General features: G+C 32.7%; 1 protein-coding gene across 2 annotated transcripts; it reads right to left on the bottom strand.

Annotated features, from left to right (window-relative positions):
* Window positions 1-657: 657 nt before the first annotated feature.
* On the bottom strand, window positions 658-22,455 carry LOC106756385 (structural maintenance of chromosomes protein 6B). 2 transcript variants are annotated; one of them, XM_014638795.2, is made up of 28 exons: window positions 22,152-22,455; window positions 21,936-22,041; window positions 20,497-20,630; window positions 19,046-19,101; window positions 18,442-18,528; window positions 18,049-18,369; window positions 16,279-16,398; window positions 15,335-15,469; window positions 14,516-14,592; window positions 14,353-14,428; window positions 13,182-13,256; window positions 12,903-13,007; window positions 11,589-11,758; window positions 11,389-11,491; window positions 10,120-10,232; window positions 9,153-9,357; window positions 8,609-8,740; window positions 7,695-7,809; window positions 7,509-7,594; window positions 7,272-7,367; window positions 5,658-5,794; window positions 5,445-5,547; window positions 4,057-4,136; window positions 3,877-3,955; window positions 3,583-3,640; window positions 2,065-2,162; window positions 1,225-1,319; window positions 658-1,024 (listed from the first exon to the last, which is right to left on the bottom strand). In XM_014638795.2, exons 1-28 carry the CDS (start codon window positions 22,324-22,326, stop codon window positions 967-969), a joined length of 3,195 nt encoding a protein of 1,064 aa, XP_014494281.1. In that variant the 5' UTR covers window positions 22,327-22,455; the 3' UTR covers window positions 658-966. The 2 variants fall into 2 exon arrangements, with proteins under 2 accessions (XP_014494281.1, XP_022632702.1); XM_022776981.1 differs by lacking the exons at window positions 20,497-20,630; window positions 21,936-22,041; window positions 22,152-22,455 and adding an exon at window positions 19,299-19,693.
* Window positions 22,456-24,588: the final 2,133 nt, after the last annotated feature.

Genomic DNA, 24,588 nt, shown 5'->3' with positions numbered 1-24,588 from the left:
CACATCTTATCTTACACTCTTTTTGTTACATTTCAGCTTCTTGTTTTTATTAACTGTGCTATTTTTAATAATAATAATAATAATAAAACAAATTATTTATTTTTTATTCATTTAATGTCAAAGAATAAGAAAATGTACATCTCACTTCAAGATCAAAAATTTATGATAAACTTAAATAAAACTTTAAATTAACCAATAACATTTTTTGCAGAAATTAATCAGTGATGAAGATATAGATATTTCATATAAAAATTAAAATTATGGAAGAAACATATGCATGAAAGCTGCAAAATGTCTATAGAATTTATTGTTTTAAACATCATATTATGAATCTGATTGACTCCCTCACTCAACAATATGAATCTTACTATACGTTTTCTAATAAAAAACATTTATATGCAATTTTATATATGATTTATATATACTTAAAGCATTTTAATTGTTTTCATATCGGTTCAATAAGTGATGCATTGATTCAATGATTTGACCACATCATTAAGTGGTCCTAACTCCAAATCACTGACTAAATCCTTATCAAAAAATTTCATTTTGGAAGCTAATAATATCGCTTAAATAATAAAATAAATTACTTTTTACAAAGAACTTGTCTCGAACAGTATTAGTGTTTCCTTGCTTTCATGAATTCTAAACAGTCTATTGTTGTTTAAATACGCAAGAGTTTCACATTTGAAACGCAAATTTACAAGTGTTATTTATCCACCAATCAAAGCGAGGCACTTACCTGGAATAATACAATTTTAAGGAAGAATTCAGACCTAATCTTATCTATTTATTTACGTGACATAAATAAAATATTGAACTGAAAATGTATAGATCTTGGCTAAACTTGCCCCTCAAACCCCATAAATAAAATTTAAAGCAGATAATTATCAGATATTGAACATGATTAAACACAAAAAAGCACATCATAGGGTTTCCAGCTACCAAAAAGCAAATTACAAACGATCAAGAACGAGGAGCAGCCATCTGCATCTTTTTTATCCTGTCCCCAGCCCTCACCATGCTGCACATTAGACAATAATGATATAATCAAGATTGGGAACCTGGAGTGTTCATCTATTTTACACAAATTCCAAATATTTTACGGTTTACAGTCATCAGTAAAAGATTTTCTTTTCTTTGGGTATACTTGTGAGTTCATAAAACCTATATTTATACATTAGTATAGTGCAGTTCTTGCAAGCTGATTGTTGAAACAAATACCTAGTATCATGCGGAGTGATGAATATCCACTGTGATCCATGTGCCTCCGCAAAATCAACAAGAGTGTCCAAGCTGATTTTTCGGCTTACTGCATCCTGAAGATTAAATACAAATTCCACCTTAGGAAACTTAAAAACAGATTTCTATGTTTTATGCAAAACAAAGTATAAAGCATATTTATCAATCAGGTATGGTAGCTAACCTCAAACACTATAGCAGTATAGTGCATAGCTTATATATTTAAATGCTGAGTACAATCTTTGTATAGCTTAACTGCTCATAGATTAAAAAATAATACTAAAAAATCTGTGTTCCTCGACAACAATAAAAAGTTCAAAATTTTGGTACTAAGGAGGCATACAAGTAAATAGAAACAAAGAATGCCGTGAATAATATAAGACATGGAAAGAAAAACAAAGAGGAGTCAATGGGTTTGGATTTTTAGGAGACCGATGCCCAAAAGCATTACAATAAACAGAGAACATCGACTAAGAAAAGAACAATGAGAACGGGTCACAGGGTCATGCTATAGTGGCAAGGTGAGAAGGGACAAGTGAGACATGATAATAGCCAACTTTGAAAGGATTTTCTACAAGATGCCTACTTTTACCCACAGTCACCTTCCATAAAGTACCCTTACAATTAAAATATTATAGGCCATTCTCAGGACTTTGGACATCATCGGCATAGCAGTGCTATATTACAAAAGAGATGCAAATTGTCAAACAACTACACATATCTAAAGATGGCCAAGGAAGCAACAAAAATATAGCACTATTATTTAAACTATATGAAGGTAAAAAGTAATTATCCTAGATCAGTAGCAACAACCAATTATACCATGAAGACATCAAATTCATCCATTGCTCTAAAAGGGGCCTCTGTCATTTCATGAAGCGCCAACGCAAAGCACAATGTTGAAAAAGAACGCTCCCCACCTAATTATCAAAAAATATATAAATAAATATACACATACAACATTTAAGTAAAATAAAATGACGTGTTTAATAAATTTCCCAACAGTTATATCAAAAATCAATAGTGGAATGGAAGACTAATTCGTGTACAAGAACAAACCTATGCATGTGTAAACAGATAACTTTTTTTTAATGCTATTGCATCAACCAGGTTAGCACCATAACTTGTACCAATAATGTAAACAGATAATTTATTTACATTACATTGGTTAAAATAAGACTAAAGTAGTGAATATAAGTGGGAAATTCTCACTTCACAAGGTAATTTTATAAGGTTGAATAAGACTCAAACTCTGAAGAAAAGTCTGTCTTGAATCTGTTATTGGGTCACCCATTTTATACAAACACTAAACCCAATAGTGTTGGCTGTGAGGACGTATAGGGAAAAAACTCAAGTCGAAGCTTGACAAGAGCTAAAGCTAAAGAAGAGCTAAGAAGTGAGGGCAAACCACAATTTTTTAGAGTTAAGCCCAAAACCAAATGCAAAGACTATAATTTCCCCTTGGCATAAAAGATATAAAATTATGCAATTTATTAGAAGATATTAGGATAACAAGTTTTACTAGTAGTTAACAAGTAGTATTAGCAATGAATCAGATCCATATAAACACCCGAATTCGATAATGGTAATGGTAATAGTATTTGATAGAAACATCTTAATATCTATTTTGTTGTTACACTTCACTCTTTCTTTTCCCTTTTCTTGGGCTAAACCCTAAAGTTTCAACATCAATACATAGCTGGTTCCCTTGTTCATCTCCTTTGAAATTAGATGACAAAAAATGAACAAATATATTTTATCCCTCAATATTAAGTGGTTCTAATTGATCCAGTGAAACTAAATTCATTAAGTGGAAAGATTTTAAATTATAAATGTCAATAACAACTTCAAAAAGTGTGTATATCATCTATTCGATGGCAATTAAGTTGATTTTTTTTCTTTTTCTATTGAAAAAGAATTAAAAGGATAATAATTAAGGTCATTCAATTATTACAATTGTTTATATCCCAAAGACACAATCATTCTTGCAAACAATACTTTTTGACACACATATACTTTATTATTCAATTTGTTCTAAACTCAAGATATTTCTTTATATTAAATCATTATAGACAACAATATTTAAAAACAATTTATATTATAACAAACAAATTTATCATAATTTTTTTTATTTTGTATATATAATATTCTTATAAATATTTTATAAATTTTTATTTCAATAAACCTGTTAGTCACATGGGTCAAAATACTACTATACATACATACATATACATATATATATATATATATATATATATATATATATATATATATATATATATATATATATATATTTCATCCTATGATGACACAGCATATTCATCCTATCCTATATCGAACCTGAAAGCCCCCTAGTATCTCGAACAGCTTTGTTTGATGCATCTTGTGGCATTTGTACCTATTAATAACAAAACAAATAAATAAATTAAAATAAACAAAAGAAACAAATTTAGATCACGTGCACTGAAGTTCAAGAAACACATTTCACCAGGTACAAACTAAAGGTTGACATGACACAAATTAATATTTGTTTACCTCACAGAAAAATTAATAACTATAAAAATATTGCTTATTTGAAAAGGGAGGGTAAAGGATACTGCAGAGAAATATATATCACTAAGAAAGTAATTTTACCTCAATCATTAAGGTTTTCTGTTCATAATTAACTTTGATAAGTCCACTAATCCCCTTCTTTCTCAAATGGTCATTAAATCTGTGGATGATTTAAAGAAGTCAAGGTTAAAAGGGAAAAAACAAATACTTGTGACAATGGATCACCGTAACAACAAAGATAATATATGGTGAAAGGCATACTTCCAAGAAAGTTGGTGCTTCAGATATGTTGCATTTCTCTGAAACTTTCTCGTACGTAACTCCAAGGCTCTCCGGCAAGCCTGCAACAATATACAAAAGTTTACTCCCTAAAAAGCATTAAACAAGAACGTCACGTCATGAATTGTCTGCATCAAATGAAGAATGAACAAGTAAAAGAATTCTGGTCACCCTTGTAAAAGGAGATTAAAAAACTAAAAGCTGTTTTCTGATAATAAGAAGGTGGACTAAAAGTATATAACTATATAAGGACACTAATTTATATTATTTAGAGGCTATAATCTTGCTGTCATAAGTGCAGTTAGAAAAAAAAAGAAGGAAATTAATATATCATGGTTGCAGTTAAAAAACAAAGGAATGACAACTTAAGTCCCAATTGACTCAAAAGAATCGGGAGAATCAGTTTCTTGATTGCTCTTCCCTTAAATCAGGATTCTTAGTTTCACGTTCACTCTCCCTCAAAAATATTAATTTTTATATCATAGCATAGAAGCCGAAGAAAGATAAAACTACGTAGAATATTAATACATCCGTCATCAACCAACTAAACTTAAACTTTTGGATGAAAGCATGTCAGTGGTTTTATACTTAAAACACTTGATGCTAGAGGCATCAGGGTTTGATGTATATGCCCAATTTCAAAGAAAGGGAAGAGACGGGTGGAAGGAATAAAAGGGGAATGGGCCTAAAATGCAAGAATGTTGTTGTATAAAAGAAAAAAATGTAACGCAGCAGCTGAGGAAATTAGAAGAGAAAAGGGGCAAGATATAATGGACAGCTGGAAGAAGGGGTTTGGACAAGAGGATACAGGAATCATTTGGCAAGACAAGAGAGATGGGTATCTCAGAGGTAACTGATGGGTCATCATTCTTCGAAGAATAATTTGGATGGCCTGTAGAGTGAAGAAAAGGGTCTTCCTCAAGAAAATGGGGTGTTGGGGGGAGGGGCAATTCAATAGTCTATATTTCTTACTTTCCGTTTCTGCAAGGAGCTGTGCTCCAACCATTGTTCATATTCAATCATTGCTTCCCAATAATTGTCCTATAAGAGGGATCTGTTTTAGCTCATTCAGTGTTTTTATCTCCAAGTTGTTGTATTCATAAATCTGGGTCCAATCATGTGGACAATGCCAGGTGGCCAGGCCCATCCTTGTGCTGAAAACTACTTCATTTAGATGGCCATGCCCATCCTTTTTGTGCCAGAACTTAAGTTATTTAGTAGAAGAATTAGTAGAAGAGTGGGATATCAAAAAGACCAACTAATACAAAAGATAAATCTTTTGGGTGAATACCAACAAGATGGCTTTATATCTAACAATACCGACAAAATTGCATTTATCAATAGAATAAGTAAAACCAAAAAATACATACATCCAATTTCTGTTGAAGGGTTCTGTAAACTTGCTGCCTTTTCGCAATCTTACGCTCTTTTTTCTTATACAGCATCCTAAGATCATCGATTGATTCCGAGTACCTATATAGTGAAACCAAAATGAAAGAAAATCATAATACAGACACATACAAACAGAAGTCCAGCTCGAGCATAGCAAACTGACAATATAAATCAATATTATAATGTGAAACCTTTGACTCTCGCGCATAAGTGTCTGATTAAGTCTTCCTAATTGAGCACTGATTTGCTCTGGGGTATTGCCATCACAACCTCCTAATGAATCAAGTTCATTCTGAGAGCATATTATGGAAGCCTTTTCAACACTTTCCTGCAGTTTAAACCAAGGTTGGTATCAGCAAGATATAGATGCTAATATATCTTTTATGATTTACATTACCAAGTTATCTCATAATACGAGTAAATCCCATAACACATAGGATTAGTGAAGTTAACGGCAGATGCTTTCACACACACAGCACTCAAAACAATAAGCAAGATGATCTTTCCATTCATCACATAATCTTGGTTTTTTTACTAGTACTAATGAATTTCAAGGAAACAGGGGGAAGTGTATATGACAAAAATATAAAGTATAAAGAAATGTAGCATTAAAAATGTCACACCAATTAGACTGACAAACAAGATCATTCCATAAAATCCAGGGTCTAAAGATACTGAACAGAAAAGAGAATCTAAAGGATATTACAAAAAGCAAGTTCTAGTGCAGATTGGAGATAGCTGAATATATGTCTAAGATGCTTGCTTTTTTTCTCTATTAGGAGACGTTTGAAAAGAATGTTTAAGTTCTGTAGGGTAGTGCACTTCTTATGGAAGTTTTGAGCATCTGGCAGAAGCAAACTGCCTAAATGCATGCCATATTTCTCCCTACACAACTAACATGGGGCAGATTTGTTTCTTTATCTTCCAAAAAGGTTTTGATTCATTTGGCTTCTCAAGGATCCTTTCTTGCCCAATATGTAATGGGAATGCCTTCCTCTTCTGAGCTTACACAATATTTTTCCCTAACACTTCCCTTGTGCTCTGTTGCTACAGGAAGAACATTGATCTTCTGATGGACTATGGCATAAGAATAAGAATATGGCTTGCATTATAGCATGAGGAATAAAACGATATCTATATTAATTGGGATTTGTTGTCACTTTGGTTTTTGTAGCTAATTTGGGCAATTATAATAATTTCATACTTTAGGATTACATAGCTGTCAATCTGGGTTAGCTAGGGAGAGTCATTTTTCATGACTCATGCAATATCAAGTAAACACAAAGACTAGTGGATCTTCAGGTTTTTGATGTTCAAATATTTCCTAGATAAGATGCTATCAAACCAAGAAAAAAAAAAGCAGAATGCAATCCTGCATAACCATTAGTTAATTTCTACATGTCAAATTTATATAGTGGAAAAACTGTAAGTAATTGATTTCTTAATTTAAAACACTTGAAATAAGTTAGAAAAAAAATTAAAATAGGAAAGTAATTCTTATTGAGATTCTTAATGTAGATTGCACAAGAGGTTACATTATATAGGACTCCACCACTCTAGAAATAAATTATTGAAATACATACAATAATTAATAATAACTCATTGTATCCCTACAATATCTGAACATCAATAATTAATAGTATCTCCACGTATCTCAAGAGAAACCTTTTAGTTTTAACATGCTATAAACTTGTGGTCCAGTTCATTTACCACATACTTGCTTTCACATCTAATAGAAAAAGTGATAAGCATAAATGATAGTTCGGTCTAAAACATTTACATCACTAATCTTAACCAAAATGCACCTTGCGCTTCTTTGTAAGCTCCTGATAGTGGTCCTCTGCCTCCTCAATATCAATTAGGACCTTGTTTTTCATGACACCCTCATAATGATCCTTTGCCTGTAAAATGTTTTCAAGAAAAAAAAAAAAGCCAACACAATTGAAAAAAAATAAATGGATAGAAGATATTTTCAGGTATTCGGTTAACATATATATATATATATATATATATATATATATTAAAAAATAAAAAATAAAAACCTTATTTGCTGAACCCATTTCTTTTTCAATTTCTACAAGTTCACTCTCAGCTTTCTCCAGGGCAGCAATTTCACCATTCGCTGATTCTACATTTTATGGCACCAAATAGAATATGCATCACATAACATTTCTACAAGTGCAGATGATTTCACTGACATAAAACAAATAACTCGTATTATATCATACCACAAAGTTTGTCGAATTCTACTTTAAGATCATCTGCTTTTCCTGCTGCTTCAAGCCCCTTTTTCTGAAGGCCCTCTAGCAAAACTTGTTCTTCTTCTATTTTTTTCTGGATCTCCTAGTGTTTAATAAGAATAAAACATCATTTAAATTTAGTAACAAAAATCACCTTAGCAAATTATTTGGTTTTTATGTCTCTCCATATTACCAAATTGATAACTTGACTTCATGACTATTATTAACCCTTTGTCACAAATGTTAGCACACGTAAAGAAAATATAAAAGAAAATGCGGACGGAGAGAGAACAAGGGATAAGGGATATAACATTTTATTTCTAGCAAGTGTTAATCACATATACAACATCTCTGTTTTTAAATTTATTTTGTACATTATAAGAAGTTAGAAAACAGCCGACTGACTACATAATTAACATAACCACTGATGAAACTAACTCAACTATTTACAAAACATCCCTTAATTCAGATTAGCATTAGACTGCACCCTATTGTGTCTCTAATCAACCTGAATCAGTCAGCCTTACTAGTCTTTGATAAAATTTACAACACTATTCATTTTTTCAACATTTAATGGATTCAATTATAAGTCGCTTTCCAATATAAAACTTGATTCTTAGCTTATATTAGCAAATGACTTGACATCAGGTTGCCCTGGGGTTTCAACTCTCTCTGGCCCTCTGTTCTTGTTGTCACCTACTGGTAGCAGGAGGTGTAGGGCAAAGGACACGACCTCCTTAAAGTTGCCTCCCTCATCCCCCACCCAACCAAAAAAAGTATGAAAAGGAAAAAAGACAGTAGTTTTCACTGCATGTTTGTGCATTCACAAAATTTATTAACACTACTGCTCAGAACAAGTAAAATGTTTAGTTCAAGAATGAAATGGATGATAGAGAACAAACTGAAATTTCTTCAACAAGCTCATCAACAGAGGACAAAGGCGTTGCATTATTTTCAGCGGTGTGCAGATGCATTTCTTCCTCCAAAGCTAGCTTCTTAGAAGTAAAACTTTTACTTGCATTTACACATTGTCTCTACAAATAAAAAAAAAAAAAACCAGAAAAAAAAAAAGTATCACATGAAGCATACATTACTACATGTGTTAAAAGGCAATAATGAAAGTTAATGATTCTTTTCTTCAAGCATAAAACATGATTATCCATTTTAGTATTTTTTTTTAAAATATTATTCACATTTTAGAGGACATAGAATTTTAGATAAGGAAGATTTAAAGTCCTCCTCCCAAGATATGTTCTTTTTGAGGCCCCGTAGCAGTAATGGTTGTAGCTTACCATTGGAATTAGTTCTCAGGAATTTATTTAAGCATGAAGCAGAGGCTTATCCAGTGGCGATAAATAAAAGTTTTTCCTTCTTTCCTTCAAGTAATATGACATTGCAATAAAAAATGGGTTTTTGAAAACAAATATTATCTATACAAAAGTTTACCTTAATAGATCTCATATATTTGTCAAGTTCCTCAAGCTTGACTTCTGCCTCTCTCTTATTCTTTTTAAGGTCATTGGCAATCCTTTGTTCATCAGATGCTTCAGCATGAAGTTTCTCAATCTCATCTTCAAAAGAACCACAAAGACGACCAGTTCTTTGCCTCTTATTTGGTTGAAGAACAGTCTGCACTGGACCTCGAGAAAACCTAAAAAGAACTTTGATTAGGAAACCCGGTTCCAACTTGTGGGCCATGGCTTGAAGATGAATGCATACATAAGAAATTTCCATCAGTCTGAAGCTTTGAACCATACTGCTACATACTTAAACGTCTGTACTGAATTATCAACAAGGGTTGAAACTTCGATGCGAGCTGATGCATTTGGTTGGAATAAATAGGACTCTATCATCACAGATAAATATTAGGAGCATGGCTCCAACAGGGACCAAATCCCAAAACACTTTTCTCATTGAGGTTCTAAGACATTGTCAAGGTACACTGACTGATCACACTTTACAAGAAAAACAGAAGCTCTATAATATCCAAGATAAATAATCTTGTCTTTTTCATATAAAGGAGTATAGGGTAAAAAGATTGGAAAAGGAACCCCAAGCACTAAAGAGAGGAGCGTGGCAGATCAAGAACTCTCATGTCAAAGACTGAGTTCACATTGGGAAACACTCAAGTTCCACATTGGCAAGAAATAGTGACAAAGTACAGCATATAAGTGAGAAATCCTCACCCCAGGTTAGTTTTGTAAAGTTGAGTTATGTCTAAACTACTTTGTAAAATGATACAGCCTATCCTAGATTCACTGAAAGGGTCACTTAACATGACATACATATACCCCGTCATTTCACTCAAATGTGTTGTATAAATATGAATTGCTAGTAAATAACAGTATCTATTTACACAAGAAGTTGTACATGCAGGACACGTGAATTGCAATGTCAATTAATAGTGACTTACATTCTACATCCATTTGCTGTGTAGACCTCCTTCAAATTTTGGATCCTTCGCTCAAAGGCAACCACTTTGCCAACTTCATAATCCTTGACTAGCACTTGCCTCTCAACATTTCCCTAGAGAAGCAATAAACATATTAGAAATTCTTAAAGTTAAACATATTAAGGGGAAGAGAAAAAATAATTGAGAAGGTACAAGGCGGTTTCAGGGTGAAGAGAGGAGTTGGTTCTATCAGTGGCAGTGACAGTTATCATACTTAGTATTATCTTTCAGTTTTCATACAGCTAGGAGCCGTGCTCCATTCCATCATTGTTTAAGTTCTTTTTTCTTCATACCACGTCATAAAACTTTCACTGTATTAAGGACACTATTCTTTAGTGGAATATATTCAATCCAAAAGAAAAATAATAAAAATGATACAGACTTGGGTATTATAGATAAAATCTTAAGATGTATTTTTCTTTAACATTTTATAATTTGTTTCCTTATATTAGAATCTTTATAATCACAGGGAGATCGAACAGTATTAGAATATGATTAGGTATGCCATATCATGTATATAGGAATAAAATATCTTATAACTATTTGTATTTATTGAAGTCAACTAATATAAAACGGACCGCAGTCCATATACACAATTTTTAAATCCACGCATCTATTTTTCTGTCTTTCAACAACTATCATAGCTACCCAATATGAAACACTTCTTTAAAAGAAATCAATAAAAGCACTATCCTTTACACCAAGGAGAAGCCAACAGGTATAAAGTTATGAAGCAACTGCTCATCAAAAGAAATCACTTTTAAAGATTTGCGAATTGCATATTGCCCACACATAAACCAAAGAGAGCCATAATGGCTACAAGAATTTGGTTTCTTTTTCATCTCTCACATATAGTAAAGCTAGTCAACAAACACCGGCCAATAACAAAAGGGAAAACCCAACACTCCGAACATGCAAAAGAAAGAATTCCACAAAAAAAAAAAACTGATTATACTGAGGATACGATTAATTTGCAAGAATAATTAATTTTGTACTAGATTGACGCAGAGCTCAGAAAAAAGATAACTTCAGATACAAGAGTTTATAACAGAAAAGAATTAAAACAAGGATAAGATATCCACCCAATCCCAGAACAACATTTAGGAAAGAATGGGAAACAACAAAATAAGGAAAATATAAACCAAATGAGCTGTGATTTCCTTTAAATAAGCAATCAAAAATTCATTGAGATGGGACATTATTTTCAGGAAGCAAATATTAGCCAATTACCTGATCCACTAAGACATTAATCACAGTGTGATTATCGCAGTGTAAGACAGAAAGAATTGATGGATGTTCTGTATCAGGAAGCATATGTTGTGGTATCTTCAACCTGTACACCAGAAAGTAAAAGAACATGACCACAACCAAAAATATAAAACACAAACGAAGACAGGCCAGGCAAAACAGATATGAAGCTAACAATTTACCTTGGGATTGAAAAATCATAAATAATAATTTGAAGGTGACCATAGTTTGCTTCCTTCGCACATTGTTTTAAAAGACGACAATCCGCATGATTAGTCACTATAAAAGAATTGAGCAATCTCCCAATAGCATATTCAAGGGCTAGTGCCCATTTATTACCATGAAGAAGCTTCTGTTAAACCATAAAAACAATACAAAATAATAATTTGAATAAGTAATTATCATGCAACACTCGTTTATCAACATTAAGCAACTCTCTTAAACCATAAAAAGCAATGTCAAGTAAAACAATCTAGTATGGCAATTAAGTGAGCAACCAACCAACCACAATTTCACTAATTGACAAAGCTAGGAAATAAACTTGAAAATAGCATTACATCAATCAGAAAACCCGGGATAGAAAGCAATGTCAAGTAATACAATCTAGTATTTCAATTAAGTGACCAACAAACCACAATTTATTAACTGACAGAGCTAGGAAACAAACTTGAAAATTGCATTACATCAATGAGAAAACTCGGGATAGAAAGCATTAAGCATGGAGTCACACCTTTGTAAAGTTTGACTAACAGCCAGAGAACTGAGAATTTCTAAGAATTTAGAAGGAAAGAAAACAGAATTACAGAGCAGGAGTCCCTAAATCTTAATTGTAGAAAAACCAAGGAAAAGAGAAAAATATCAAACTGGATACCTATAAACCCCGTAGAAAAAACAAGGTGCATGAACACAAAATGAAGCAAATAAACCATCTTATCACAAATATGAGAAGCCAGAGAAAAATTATTGACAAATGAGATTAAAATTATATAGTTACTAGTGAAAACACATGCGCTACATGCATGTGTATTCACATTTTTTTTATGATAATAAAAAATAATAAAATTATAAGAAAAAGACAAATATAAATATTTTTCATAATTATATTATAGATAGTTTATATTTATCTTGTGAGTAACTTCTTATTATAAATAGTTATTTTGTTTTAAAAAAATGGTCAAATTAAAAAAAAAAATAGTTAAATTTAAAAAACCGTTTACTAAATTGGTAAGATAATTATTTTAATTTTTAAAAAAGTTATTTATTAAAGGATAAAATTCGAAAACAAATGTGTACACCAAAACAGTGAATTCCCTTTATACATAATAGTATACAAAATAGTATAGATATTCCATCAGTGTATTCACTTATTTATTCCACTTAGAAGAAGACAACAGCTAACCAAAGAAAGACACTTCATTTCACTTGAACCAAAAAGCTCTGCATAAGCCAAGAGAGTAATATGCAATATATGATAAAGGGATTACAAATTATAATACCAGATGGGCACCAATTGGACCAATTGGAGGCATTTTAAACCTTTGGTGGTATCTCTCAATTATTTGTAACAAATAGATTACTTTGGCTCCTCCGAAAACAGTAATCTGCTTCCAAAAAGATAGTCATAGTCATGAAAAACAGTTTTTAGCAACATTAAAGCAAGGAATTTTATGAAAATTTATTGTCTATTAGATTTTATAGAAATGAACAAAATACATAAAAAAGAAAAATAAAAGCAACATTTTAATCTTGATAAAGAAATACAATATTTGTTATACCTTATTGCTTTGATGTTGTTGAAGATCACGGATTCGGGACATGGTACCATGGTGATTTTTTTCATGATCATGAATCTGTTAAAAGCAATGAATTACACTGATATAGTTAATGTTGTAATAAACAAATTTCAAAGAACAGAAGAGCCTCAAAACAAAAAAAATCTGCATCAGGTACTCTTTAACATCATCATGTAATAAGTAAAAAAATATGAATTAGAAATTAAAAATTTGAAGCTGTATCGGATACAAGTAGCAACACTGTTAGGTAGCAGAGGTGAATTTCTTCAACTACACACAATATGTTGCTAATGCAATTCTAAAGTATATGTCTTAGCTCTAGCTTCAGATTATACAGATGGATTTATTGTAAGTACAGTCCAAACAACTCTAGAAACCTCTCTGTACAACATATTTCTAATTATTTTCTGCAGGTTTGGAGTCCAGACAGAGCTTCTTAAATTTAGAAACCAGCAAAGACCCTCCAATCACACCATTTTTTTTTAATTTCTATATAAAAAGTAATCACTTAAGGGTGTATAGCTGAAGTTTGTCCAATACTTATTCTAGTAAAGCATCTCAATAGTATAGTTATCTAGGGAATCAGATGGTATAATTTGCCCTTTAAAAAGCAAGAATCAGGACACAAGGAAGTAAGGGTGTTCCTATATAAGTGTTGAAATTTAGAGAAGGAGAGATAGAATAGAATATCCGAGAGAATTTACACAATGAATCAGCTTTCTTATTCTAAAAAATGAGTACATATGTCATGCATGACATCCATCCTCGTATATAAACTCTTGATAGACTTAGTGGAGACAATTTCCAAGGATATATATATTAAATTCTGAAAAAGTAGCAGCTTTCAGACAAATTCACAATTAGATTTACAGCATGTTTGATTTATTTTATTTTAAGGAAACGGTAACCTTTTTATCAGCTTCCTAAGAAAGATTTAAAAAGATATATCCCCTACCCATCCAAAAAAAGGTCATTAAGAGGCACAAATTACAGAGAGTTTAGTGTTACAAAAAAAATGAAAAGAACATGTGAAAATTCTGAATATTTAATTGAAATTAGAAAATAAAAAACCATAAAAGAAAATTTGTTTACAAGAAACCAAAGAGAGAATAAGAATTCCATCACAATTTAAAAGCATTAGCAAAAGGCACACCTTATCACCTATCTTTTGGATTTCGTCATTTTGCCTACGCATACTCTCCATTAAAGAAGCATCTTCTTCTTTCAATCTGAAATGACAAAGGATACTTGAGAACAAGAACTTTAAATCCCAAGGAAAACACAAATATGAGAAACCACAAAAGTAAAACCGCAACCTCTTCAGGGTTAACTCAGCTGCATGAACCTCATCTTTAAGCACCTTCAGTTTCTCCTCCATGTTAGATTCTTCAGCCTACATTATTATGAAAAATAATAGGAACTGAAGCTTATTTATAAGAAAAATAGCACTGTTATCAGATGCGGACCATTCAAATTCATGAAGATCAAAAGTTAAAACCAGGGTACAATCAAAAGGAAAAGTGACAAACATTAAAGAAAATGATACCAAAAAGAAAGAAGCAAGTGAAACAGTAACAACTAACAAGTAGGTAGTTGAAATTGAATATGACATGGGTCAATAATCAATAATTAAATATATAAGCCATAACAAAGTGCCAACCAAAAAACACCACAGTTTTTCCCCCTATCCAACCCCTCCGCCTACAAAGAAGAAAGCACACAGGAACCACAATTAAGGCAGGCTAAGGGTGAGCAAGACTAAAGCAACTTTCCAACACACTCTCACACCTAGGGCTATGGGACAAGAACATGGCAATGCAGGTGACCAAACAATAGACATACAATAGACTCTAATATCATCTTATATTTTGGGCTTAGAGCCTAAACTCAACCCCCAAAACTTGCTTACAAGGTACTAAGGTGAGGATCGCATGAACGCATCCCAAAGAAGTAGCAATTCAAGCAGGTGAGAAGTGACAACTGCCACAACATCGACAACTTTGTACAATATTCAAATTTAAATAAAAAGCAGTCAAAAAGAATTCAAGGAACCAATGAACAAAGCGAAGTGTTTCACTGAAAAAGCGAGATTAGGTGACACTTTAACAAATTTAAATTGAAAAACTAAGAAAAACCTGAGTATTTTTTGCATGCTGCTCGTGAATATCCTGTACTTGTTGCTCAAGCATTTTAAGTTGTCGTACCATCTTCTGTATGTTGCTAGTTTTGCTTTTGCAGTCTCGCTCAAGTCCAAATGCCTCTTTTTTTGCCTTAATGGAGGAAGATGCATTTGCAACAGACAGAATATGAAGTATGAGTAATAAAAATTAACCGCAAGATAATTATTGAAATATAAAATAATCATCTACAGTCTCCCTTGAGTTAAAATGCGTCTTTCTTGTCTTCAAGGAGAAAGATGAATGTGAAAAAGATAGAATATGAAGAAAGATTAATAAAAATATAAAGAATGTAAATGATTGATGCATAAAAAATAGTCATACTATTAGAACAGAGTACAAGTTATCTATCAGTGGAAAGGGTCTGCAGGTTCATCATCGGAAAAGCAAAGGGGCAAAGTTGTAACATGTTAGTTGGTTCTGTTATTGTTCTGTTATCCGTCTTACCATAATTCATATAGGTAGATCCTTTTACGAGTAAAAGGCAGGAGGGGAGCTCCTTTGGGGGTATACTCATATACCTTTGTTCTAGGGTGATTCTAGTGTTTCTTTCAGCAAGAAGGAAGCATATTTAGTATTCAGCAATAAACAAGCATATTTCCTTGTTTAAGTGTTAATATTTCCTGGCAGGAAGAAGCTGATATCACTACATCAGAAAAAATAAGAACGTAACATGTTGAAAAAGGGGAAGTCTTCCAGATCACCTAGTTCAAGTAAAATGACAAGCACATAGCTGAAAAAAGGAGTATTGCACTATGAAACTTTCATATCACATAATTCAAGTAAAATAGCAAGCATATAGCTGAATAAGGATTAATGCAGTATGAAATTTTCACCCACATATTGTTCAAAGCAATTGGCAAAAGAGGAATTGGGAGTAAGACCACCCACTTCTGACATACCATGGACACAGAGTGGTTTAAATTTTCCTTCATTTGCTTAACTTGTGATGTCTTTTCCAACATTCTTGCAATTTCATCTCTCTTCTTGGAGCATCTTTCCTTCAACTTTTCAACCAAATGCTGCAAAAGAAATTAGAGTCCAACTTACTCTATTAGAGATCAAATATACACAGAAAAAAGAAACAGTAAAGATGGCAACAAAAGTTAATAATCATAAATTATATCATATTCGGAGTACAAGCCTTAGCAAATAACATTTTAACTTAAAATATATGATAAATTATATCATATATGAAAACTTACTTTATGTTAATATGCCCATTTGAGTTTGCATTACATTTTCATTTTATTATAATATCCTTTATATTTCATGTATTAGTTCGTTTGTCAAGCATTCAGTTAGTTGCTAACTTAGGAATGAGTCATATTTCACCAACTTGATTCCAAGAAGTATGTCATGCAAACAGAAAGGAGAAAAAATTGGTCACAAGCTTCGTTGCATTTTAGCCAATCCTATCTTACCACCTCAGCATCTTATTGAGAGTACAATTATGTTAGCCCAATGTATTTTGATAGTGACATTAGATAAACCTACTATAAATTCATAAAATTTTTTGTTTTGGAAATTCTTCATTATAACATGGATGCAAACAAGAATAATAAAAAACAGGAAAATTGATCAACAATGGCAAATAAGCAATGTATTACTTTTGGTATAGAAGAAAAATGCAGAGGAATGAACATGCCCACTGTCCAGAGCTAAATTATTTTATTGAATAGAAATTTCTATGACCCTAACTGAAAATAACCCTCCTACCCACTCTCCCTAAACGATCCCCATACAACAAAACTCCTCTTACTCCTTTCTCTCTCTGCCACCTAAAGATTCTTTCCCTGCAACATTTTTTTTCTTGCAGGTAGACTATCCATACCATGGGCTTATGCTCGCTGGTCTGCAGTCAGACCAATTACCATATCCCCATTAAAGGTCCTAGCAAACACATGAATCAATGAAAATCCATACCATGGGCTTATGCTCGCTGGTCTGCAGTCAGACCAATTACCATATCCCCATTAAAGGTCCTAACAAACACATGAATCAATGGAAATCCATACCAAGAAAATTATTATACTGTGACTAATCACACATTAAGCAAGACCAAAATCTATGTTAAATTTTATCCCATGTGAAATGCATTAAATAATTTTCCTTTGTGTACTCATTCAGAATTTAATTGTAGAATGCACTAGCTATTCAAGGAAAAAGTGAGAATTATAAACAAACAGCTGATGAAATTCTAATCCTATCTTTTATTTTCTACTGTAAACATCTTTGCTTTATGTTAATATTGGAGATCTCACATTAACTAAGGAATAATCAAAATATAGCCTATAAGTGAGTGCAAGTCTCAAATTGAAAATAAATTTTGTAAGATTAAATTCAGCTTAAAATTCACTTTCTAAAATGATATGAAAGTTTACACAGTAAGGTTTGATAGTTCTACGAGTTGCCCACAATTGCACCTCTCATAAATATTTCTTCCCACACTCAAAATGTCTAGTCCTTGGTATCAGAAGATGTGTGGAAGATTCCACATCAATTATGAATAAGGTCAAATTATAATATATATATATATATATATATATATATATATATGGATGCAAATCTTAACTTGCAAGTCAGCTTTGTGAGGTCAAACCGTAAAGATTAGTTCATATTGTATTCACAAAATGAAAACTGCTGAGTGCTAAGCACATAGGCGAACATACCAGTTGTTGATCAATCTTAGCCTGGCAGGTAGGTATCCGATTCTTCAACTTTTCAATCTTTATATTTTGTTCCTCTAGTTGCTTGTCCACATCATAAACCCATGACCATGCAAGTTTCTTTTTTAACTGCTGAACCTGCATGGATATTTGTTCAACATGCTCCATGTTTCTAATTTTAACTTGAAGCTCATTAAGCTCATTCTCTATGGGCCTTATTGCAGCCTCTAACTCTTTAACTGTTTCATATGCGATAGTAATTTCCTTAAAAATGCTTTCAAGAAGATCATTGACTTGCTGAAGAAGTGTGGCCTTGTAAAAGAACTGATTAATCAAGTGTCAGTGTCGCTTTTAGTAAGGTTTATTAAAACAATAACACCAACGCTAAGAGCTAACCTTAAATTTATCTTTGTTATTCCCAGAATGCAAAAATTCCCTGCTTTTGTCTTGAGTCATAATTACACACGGATTCTCCACATCGATCTGCAAATAAAGAGATTCAAGAAAAGTTGCAAGAAAAAAAAATACTCAAAAAGGAAATAAAGGCATTGCTGAAGATTTAATGCATGTTCAAGAGAATATTCTGAATTATTCAAATCAAACTATTGGTTCAAAATAAGACAGTCTCTTGTTACTTTGACTCAAAAGTAATTTGGGACTTTTAAACGGAACTCCAAACATGTTATTATTGGTTATTAGCTTCAGAGTTGAAATTTTCATCTTGCTTATATACTCTACTTTACCCATGTCATTAGTCCACATAGGAACTCTAACAAAAAGAATAAAAAAAATAGATTACTAATCACCACCTACTCAAATACATTAGTTATTCCCAGACACCCCCCATCGTAAGATAACATTGAAATCAAGCATGTAAATAATAATTTTTTTAAATTCATCTTGCGACAATTCAGCAAAGCAAAAGAACAAGTTCAAAGGATGCAACATTATTACAAGATAGAACATTAAAATTTGAAGTACTGCAGGAGAGAAAGCCTACATTAAAATGTTCAACTATTTCTTGAAGCTCAGCCTTTCGACTAACAACTTTCCTTCCTGTCAACAAACCCAGATATACAACATAATGGTGAACAAAGCATCATTAACAATCATTTAAAAAAAATTATTTGTAAAGAAAATGTCTCACTGAGAATTATCCGCCAGAAAATTAACACCCTTTAAGGCACAGTTAATTATCATTAGAAACTAAATAATAATTATGAGAGTATTGATTTATTTATCTCATATCTCACCAAATATAGCCTTCACAGTAAGCTTGGTGAGTCAATTCATACGCTCACCACATGAAGAACATCTTGAGGCAGTTTTCCGGTTTCTGTGGTGTTCAAAAGGTCCTCCCAGGCAGAGACTATTTTTCAAGAAAATTTGGCAACAAGGACTTTAAGTTTTCACAGAATATGGACAGGACTGGATCCACTACTGACTGAAAGTTAACATTTAGCTACAGTACATTTGCATGGGGAAATCTGGTCACTTAAAGATGAGAAAAACAAAACATTGTGGCTAGAAGTAGTTGAAATCATGAATATAAGGCAATGGCCCAAAAGGTTGGGTAATTTTATTATTCAAGAATCTAATTACAACTTAGTATGACTCTCCCATGAAGTCCTACCGAGATAACAAGGCTTCAATTAGCACTTTCCTAAACCCAATTCAACATGATCAAACAAAGCATATTGAAATTGACAAATATTTTATAAAAGAGAGGGCGGATGTAGGCCTAATTTGTACGTCATTCTTTTCCACTCCGTAGCAAGTGACAATGATTCTTACACAAGGATTCTCCAGATCTAATCCTAAATTCTTTACCAGCAAGTGGGGCATCTTGGACATCCATGAATTAACACGATGGGAATGACCATTTTATGTGTCTGTTACGTTAAACTTAAGTTCAATTAAGGATTCTGGAAGGTGTAGGCAGCCAAGATCAAAATAAGATCATTCAGATCCGAATGTATTTCATTCTCCTTTATTCTAAAGATTTAGATATCAGATCATGACAAGGTTATTCAAATAAGACTTTATTTTATTGTCATTTATTTTTTTCCTGTCTTATCCTTATATTTATTCTGTAATCAGATGGTTAGGATCTCTCTTACTCATCTCTTTCAATATAAAGCAAGTGTAATTCTAATCAATCAAGAAGAAGAAATATAATTTTAGTATCCTAAAATTATACCAATAAATCAGGAAACTAAGCAAACAAAAATGGTTTTCTGGCCATGATCATGAGAAGCAATCCCCTAAAACAAGGAATTTCTGCTTGCATTAAATCAGGAAAACTTACAAACATGGGCCCTGTATCTCAAAAAAAATTATAAGAGAACAAGTGGGACCTAAATCTCATGAAAATTAATCTGTTGCAAACTAAAACATTATAGCAGTAATAGGCTTAGTACTGGAAAAAACAAGAAACACAGGGAAGCACACCTAGGTGATCTTTTAATGTAGTAGAACTTGCGGATTCAGATATCCGACGTTCTAAATTGATAACACGACCATATATTTCAGGCTTGAAAGCATCCTCTCCTTCATTTTGAATTTCAACTTGGATGACAGCATTACTACAAAGAGAGAATAGAATTGCATGAAAACACTATATTGGGTATGTTCACTAACCATTCTATCAGCAGTATGAACAAAAGAAGAGAAAACAAGGTATGCTAATTCACCCATAATATAACTATAAACCACTTCACAAATTTTATTATTTAAAAATTACAAATAAACTATAAAGACAAAAATATTGATTAGCACTAGACTCAAACCACACTTTAGAATTTAGCTCCATTCATTTATCATCTAGTTTGGATGCAAGAGTCTCAACAATTCAGGGTCCTCCCTATTATAAGAGACCAGTGTACTCAACTTAGAATCACAAACCTTTCACTTTTTCACTCATTCTCTAAAAGTTTGACTTGGTAGCAAGATCTTAGGCATGATCCACAATGACCACCAAAGGCTCAGCTCTGAAATCTAATTATCACTCCTTCACCAGATGCTTCAACGATCTTCTCACATCTAATCTCCAAGAAAATTGACAACAAAAAATTCCTCCAACAAATATTTTAAACTCTTTATAAACCCCTTAGAATGATTTTTCAAAATTAACATCACTATTGGAAAGTCATCTCAGATACCATTCCCAACCCCCCGCCTGCCTAATTTGCTCATGCCAAGGAAGAACTTCTCTAGGTGCAAACCTTCCCCCTGAACTCGAAGTCCAAAACATTGTTCCTCTAGTATTGTGCAACAACATGAGCATTGTTCCATCGTCCACAATTCTGTACAGCGTGCACACACTACACAAATGGAGTTGAGTCTCTTTTATGTTCATGAGAAAGTTCTCAACAAACAACTTAAGTTTAACATATTTCAGCCTTTTTCCCAGTGTGTTTATCAGTTCACCAAGGTTCTCTCTCCTTCAGGTTTTTAAATTCTTCTGTCTAAGTTCAATGTGTTTGGTCATGCAGGACTTTTGAACTATAGGAGACCAATGCACTGCACTTAGAATCTAGAACCTACCTTCCATTTTACTAACTAAAACCAGCATTGATGAATTAAGTTACGAGAAAAGTCAGGAGTTATGAGTTAGTTATAGTCACACAATTCGAATGGCAAGTTTATGTACCATCAAATTGTAATCAATTCACGTCGATAGTTTCTCTTTCTTTTTCTCGGAAAGTTTTACCAAGATGAATATTTTATCCCAACCCATTCTCTTACTAAGAATAATATCCTTGTAGAAAACTCCTTCGGAACCCCAGTGGTGTTATCCATCTAAAGTCAAATTCCTCATCCAGAAATACCACAATGGAGGTAATGAAAAGCCATCACACAAAGAGATAAAAAATAAATAGCACACTTACCTGGCACCAGTTTTAATGAAATCCTTCAAAGTGGAAGCTCTTTGAGTTCCTTTGGCCCGACAGCCAAATGCAACACACAGTGCAGTTAGGATTGCACTCTTACCACCTAAAACCCCAAACGAAACAAACAGTAAATATTTTTCCTTTATACATGACACTAAATCCTGAATTCATAACAAAATATAACACATGTCTACTAAAAAAAACGGAACTGACTTCCGTTTTGGCCCGTGATGAAATTGACATGGTTTCCGAACTCAGTCTCGTGTTTGGTGTGACACATGAAGTTCTCGAGGCGAAGTCGCTTGATGATGCCTGCTGTTGGGTGCTGAAGAGTTGGAGAAACCCTAGAACTGGATTCTCCCATGCTCTCTCCTCTTCCCCGTTTCATTCTTGCTATGCTATGCGAAGGATTGCTAATGCTGTCACTCAGCTCAATTTCATTGAATTCAAGGGAACTGAAGTGGGAGCGAAGAAAACTCACCCCTTAGGATCAATGCAACAAAAGCAAGAGAAATTAATGGAAGCAAAAGTCTCAATGGCGGGAAGGAAAAAAGGAGTTGGGCTGGACTGGGCTTTCTCTTTACAACTTCTTATCAGCTATTGCTTCTGTGTCCCTACCATTACTAACTACAACACTATAATAATACGAGAAGACTGATATACCCTCCATCATCACATCACTGCCATTGTCGTTCCAGAGAAAGAGGAGTAGGAGGACGACGCTGCATGCGAAGAAAAGAAAAAAAAAAGTTTTTTTCCCTATTTTTGTATTCCGAATTTTTTTCTCAGAGTATATTCCATGCAGAGTGTTTCAAAAAAATAGGTTTCCGAAGGTATTTCGTCATGCACAATTCCATAAACAAAATTAACATGAATTGAAGATACAAAAACATGTATTAGAATGTTAGAATATTAAAACTGATATTAGATTTTGTTATTATTTTACTATTAAATTGTTATTCAATATAAATATATTATAATTAAGAAAAATCCAACATAATTGGTAGTATAATATTATGCTATTAAAATGTCACTTAATATAAAGTAAATTAAGCATGACTATATGGTGTTATTAAAAACTCATTGTATGTGTAATATAATATTTTAAGAAAGAGTGTTATTCCCTCCACCTCTCCGTTTCCTTCTTCCACCTCCCCAATTTTTTTTTAATTTTTTTTTATTACAAAAATAACCTTTTCTTTTCTTTTTTTACCCCCACTCCTTAACAAGTTGTCCCTACCTCGCCTCCTCAGAATATCCGTCAAACTGGCGATTTTTTCAACTTCCATTTTCCCTTCATCTTCTTCTTATACACCTCGTAGTCTCTCCTTTCTCCCTAAACAATTTTTTGCTTCTTCTAACTATGCCTCAGCTTGCGGTCTCACGTTTCACTCAAGGCTCCCTTTTATGCCCTTCTTCTGGATTTGCACGTGACAGGTCTCAAAACCTGTTAAAGCCACCATCTTTTGCTTCCACGGTGTTACCCTCCCATGGGAACAGTAGCAAATACTCCCAACTCGCCCCCAGAGGCTTTTAGATCAGTGCAAGCTTCTCGTAGTTTCTGATTTTTTTTTTTCATTTCCTATTTTTGTAAATAACAAAAAAATTTCACCGTTTTTACTTTATTTTTTGTTTTCAAAAATCTGTACAGAAAACAATGAAAAGAATTGTTATTTTACTGTTTCTATACATATCTCTCTGAAAAAAAAAAGAAATAGAACATATTGTAATAAACCAAATAAGCCATAAAGAATTCTGTTAAGCATTCATATTGTAATAGTAAGTTCTGACACTCTTGTACCTGTAAATTTGCATATTCCTTGATTTTCTTAAGAAATGATGCTTCCGATTGGTAAGGAAACTGTGAGAGAAATTCATCAACACGGATATCAGGAGGCAAGTGCCACTTCTCTGCTGCTTGGAGTTCACGGCACATGTGTACCAACAGCCTGTTCATCATGTAAGTCTGAAGATTTTTACTTCCCGGTGAAAATACCTCCATGAGCGACTCCTGCAAAGTATAATTTAGAGAAACAAGTTAGCACAAATCACAGAAGCTTTCAGATCAGTGGAAGGTAAAACGGATCTCATCATCCGTTTAAGGTGACCGGATGTCAAGGTATATATTTTTACCTTAAACGGATATTCACATCCGTATGCGGATTCTCATATGCGTTCAAAAAAGTTTTATGAGTTATGTACCTGACGGCTTATTTACGCACTTTTTGATTAAAGCTTTGATGAGTAAGAATGAAAGGATGAACTTAAAAGATTATGTAGAGAGAGGAGTCGATAAAAATTTATAAAATTTTAACTTTAAAAGTAGATTTTTACATAAAATAGAAATAGAAAAATAAAGTAAAGGGTAAAAAAGAAAATAGAAAAATAAAGTAAAGGGTAAAAAAGAAAAGGGGAGGTGGAGGAAGCAAATGGGGAGGTGCAGGGAGTAACACCCTTAAGAAACATGCTTATAAAATTATTATCTTTATTAATTTAATTAAACGTGAGTGATGTTATTAAATTATTGCATTATAATATTTTATATGTTATAACTGAAAGAGAAAATTATAAATAAATAAATAATTCTTATATTGTTGCCTACATTATTGACAAACCAAATCTGCTGACAAAAAATAACATGCAATAAAAC

This window comes from Vigna radiata, chromosome 2 (genome assembly GCF_000741045.1).
Source record: "Vigna radiata var. radiata cultivar VC1973A chromosome 2, Vradiata_ver6, whole genome shotgun sequence".
NCBI classification, from domain to species: Eukaryota; Viridiplantae; Streptophyta; class Magnoliopsida; order Fabales; family Fabaceae; genus Vigna; species Vigna radiata.
This window is presented reverse-complemented; position numbering and strand designations above follow the sequence as displayed.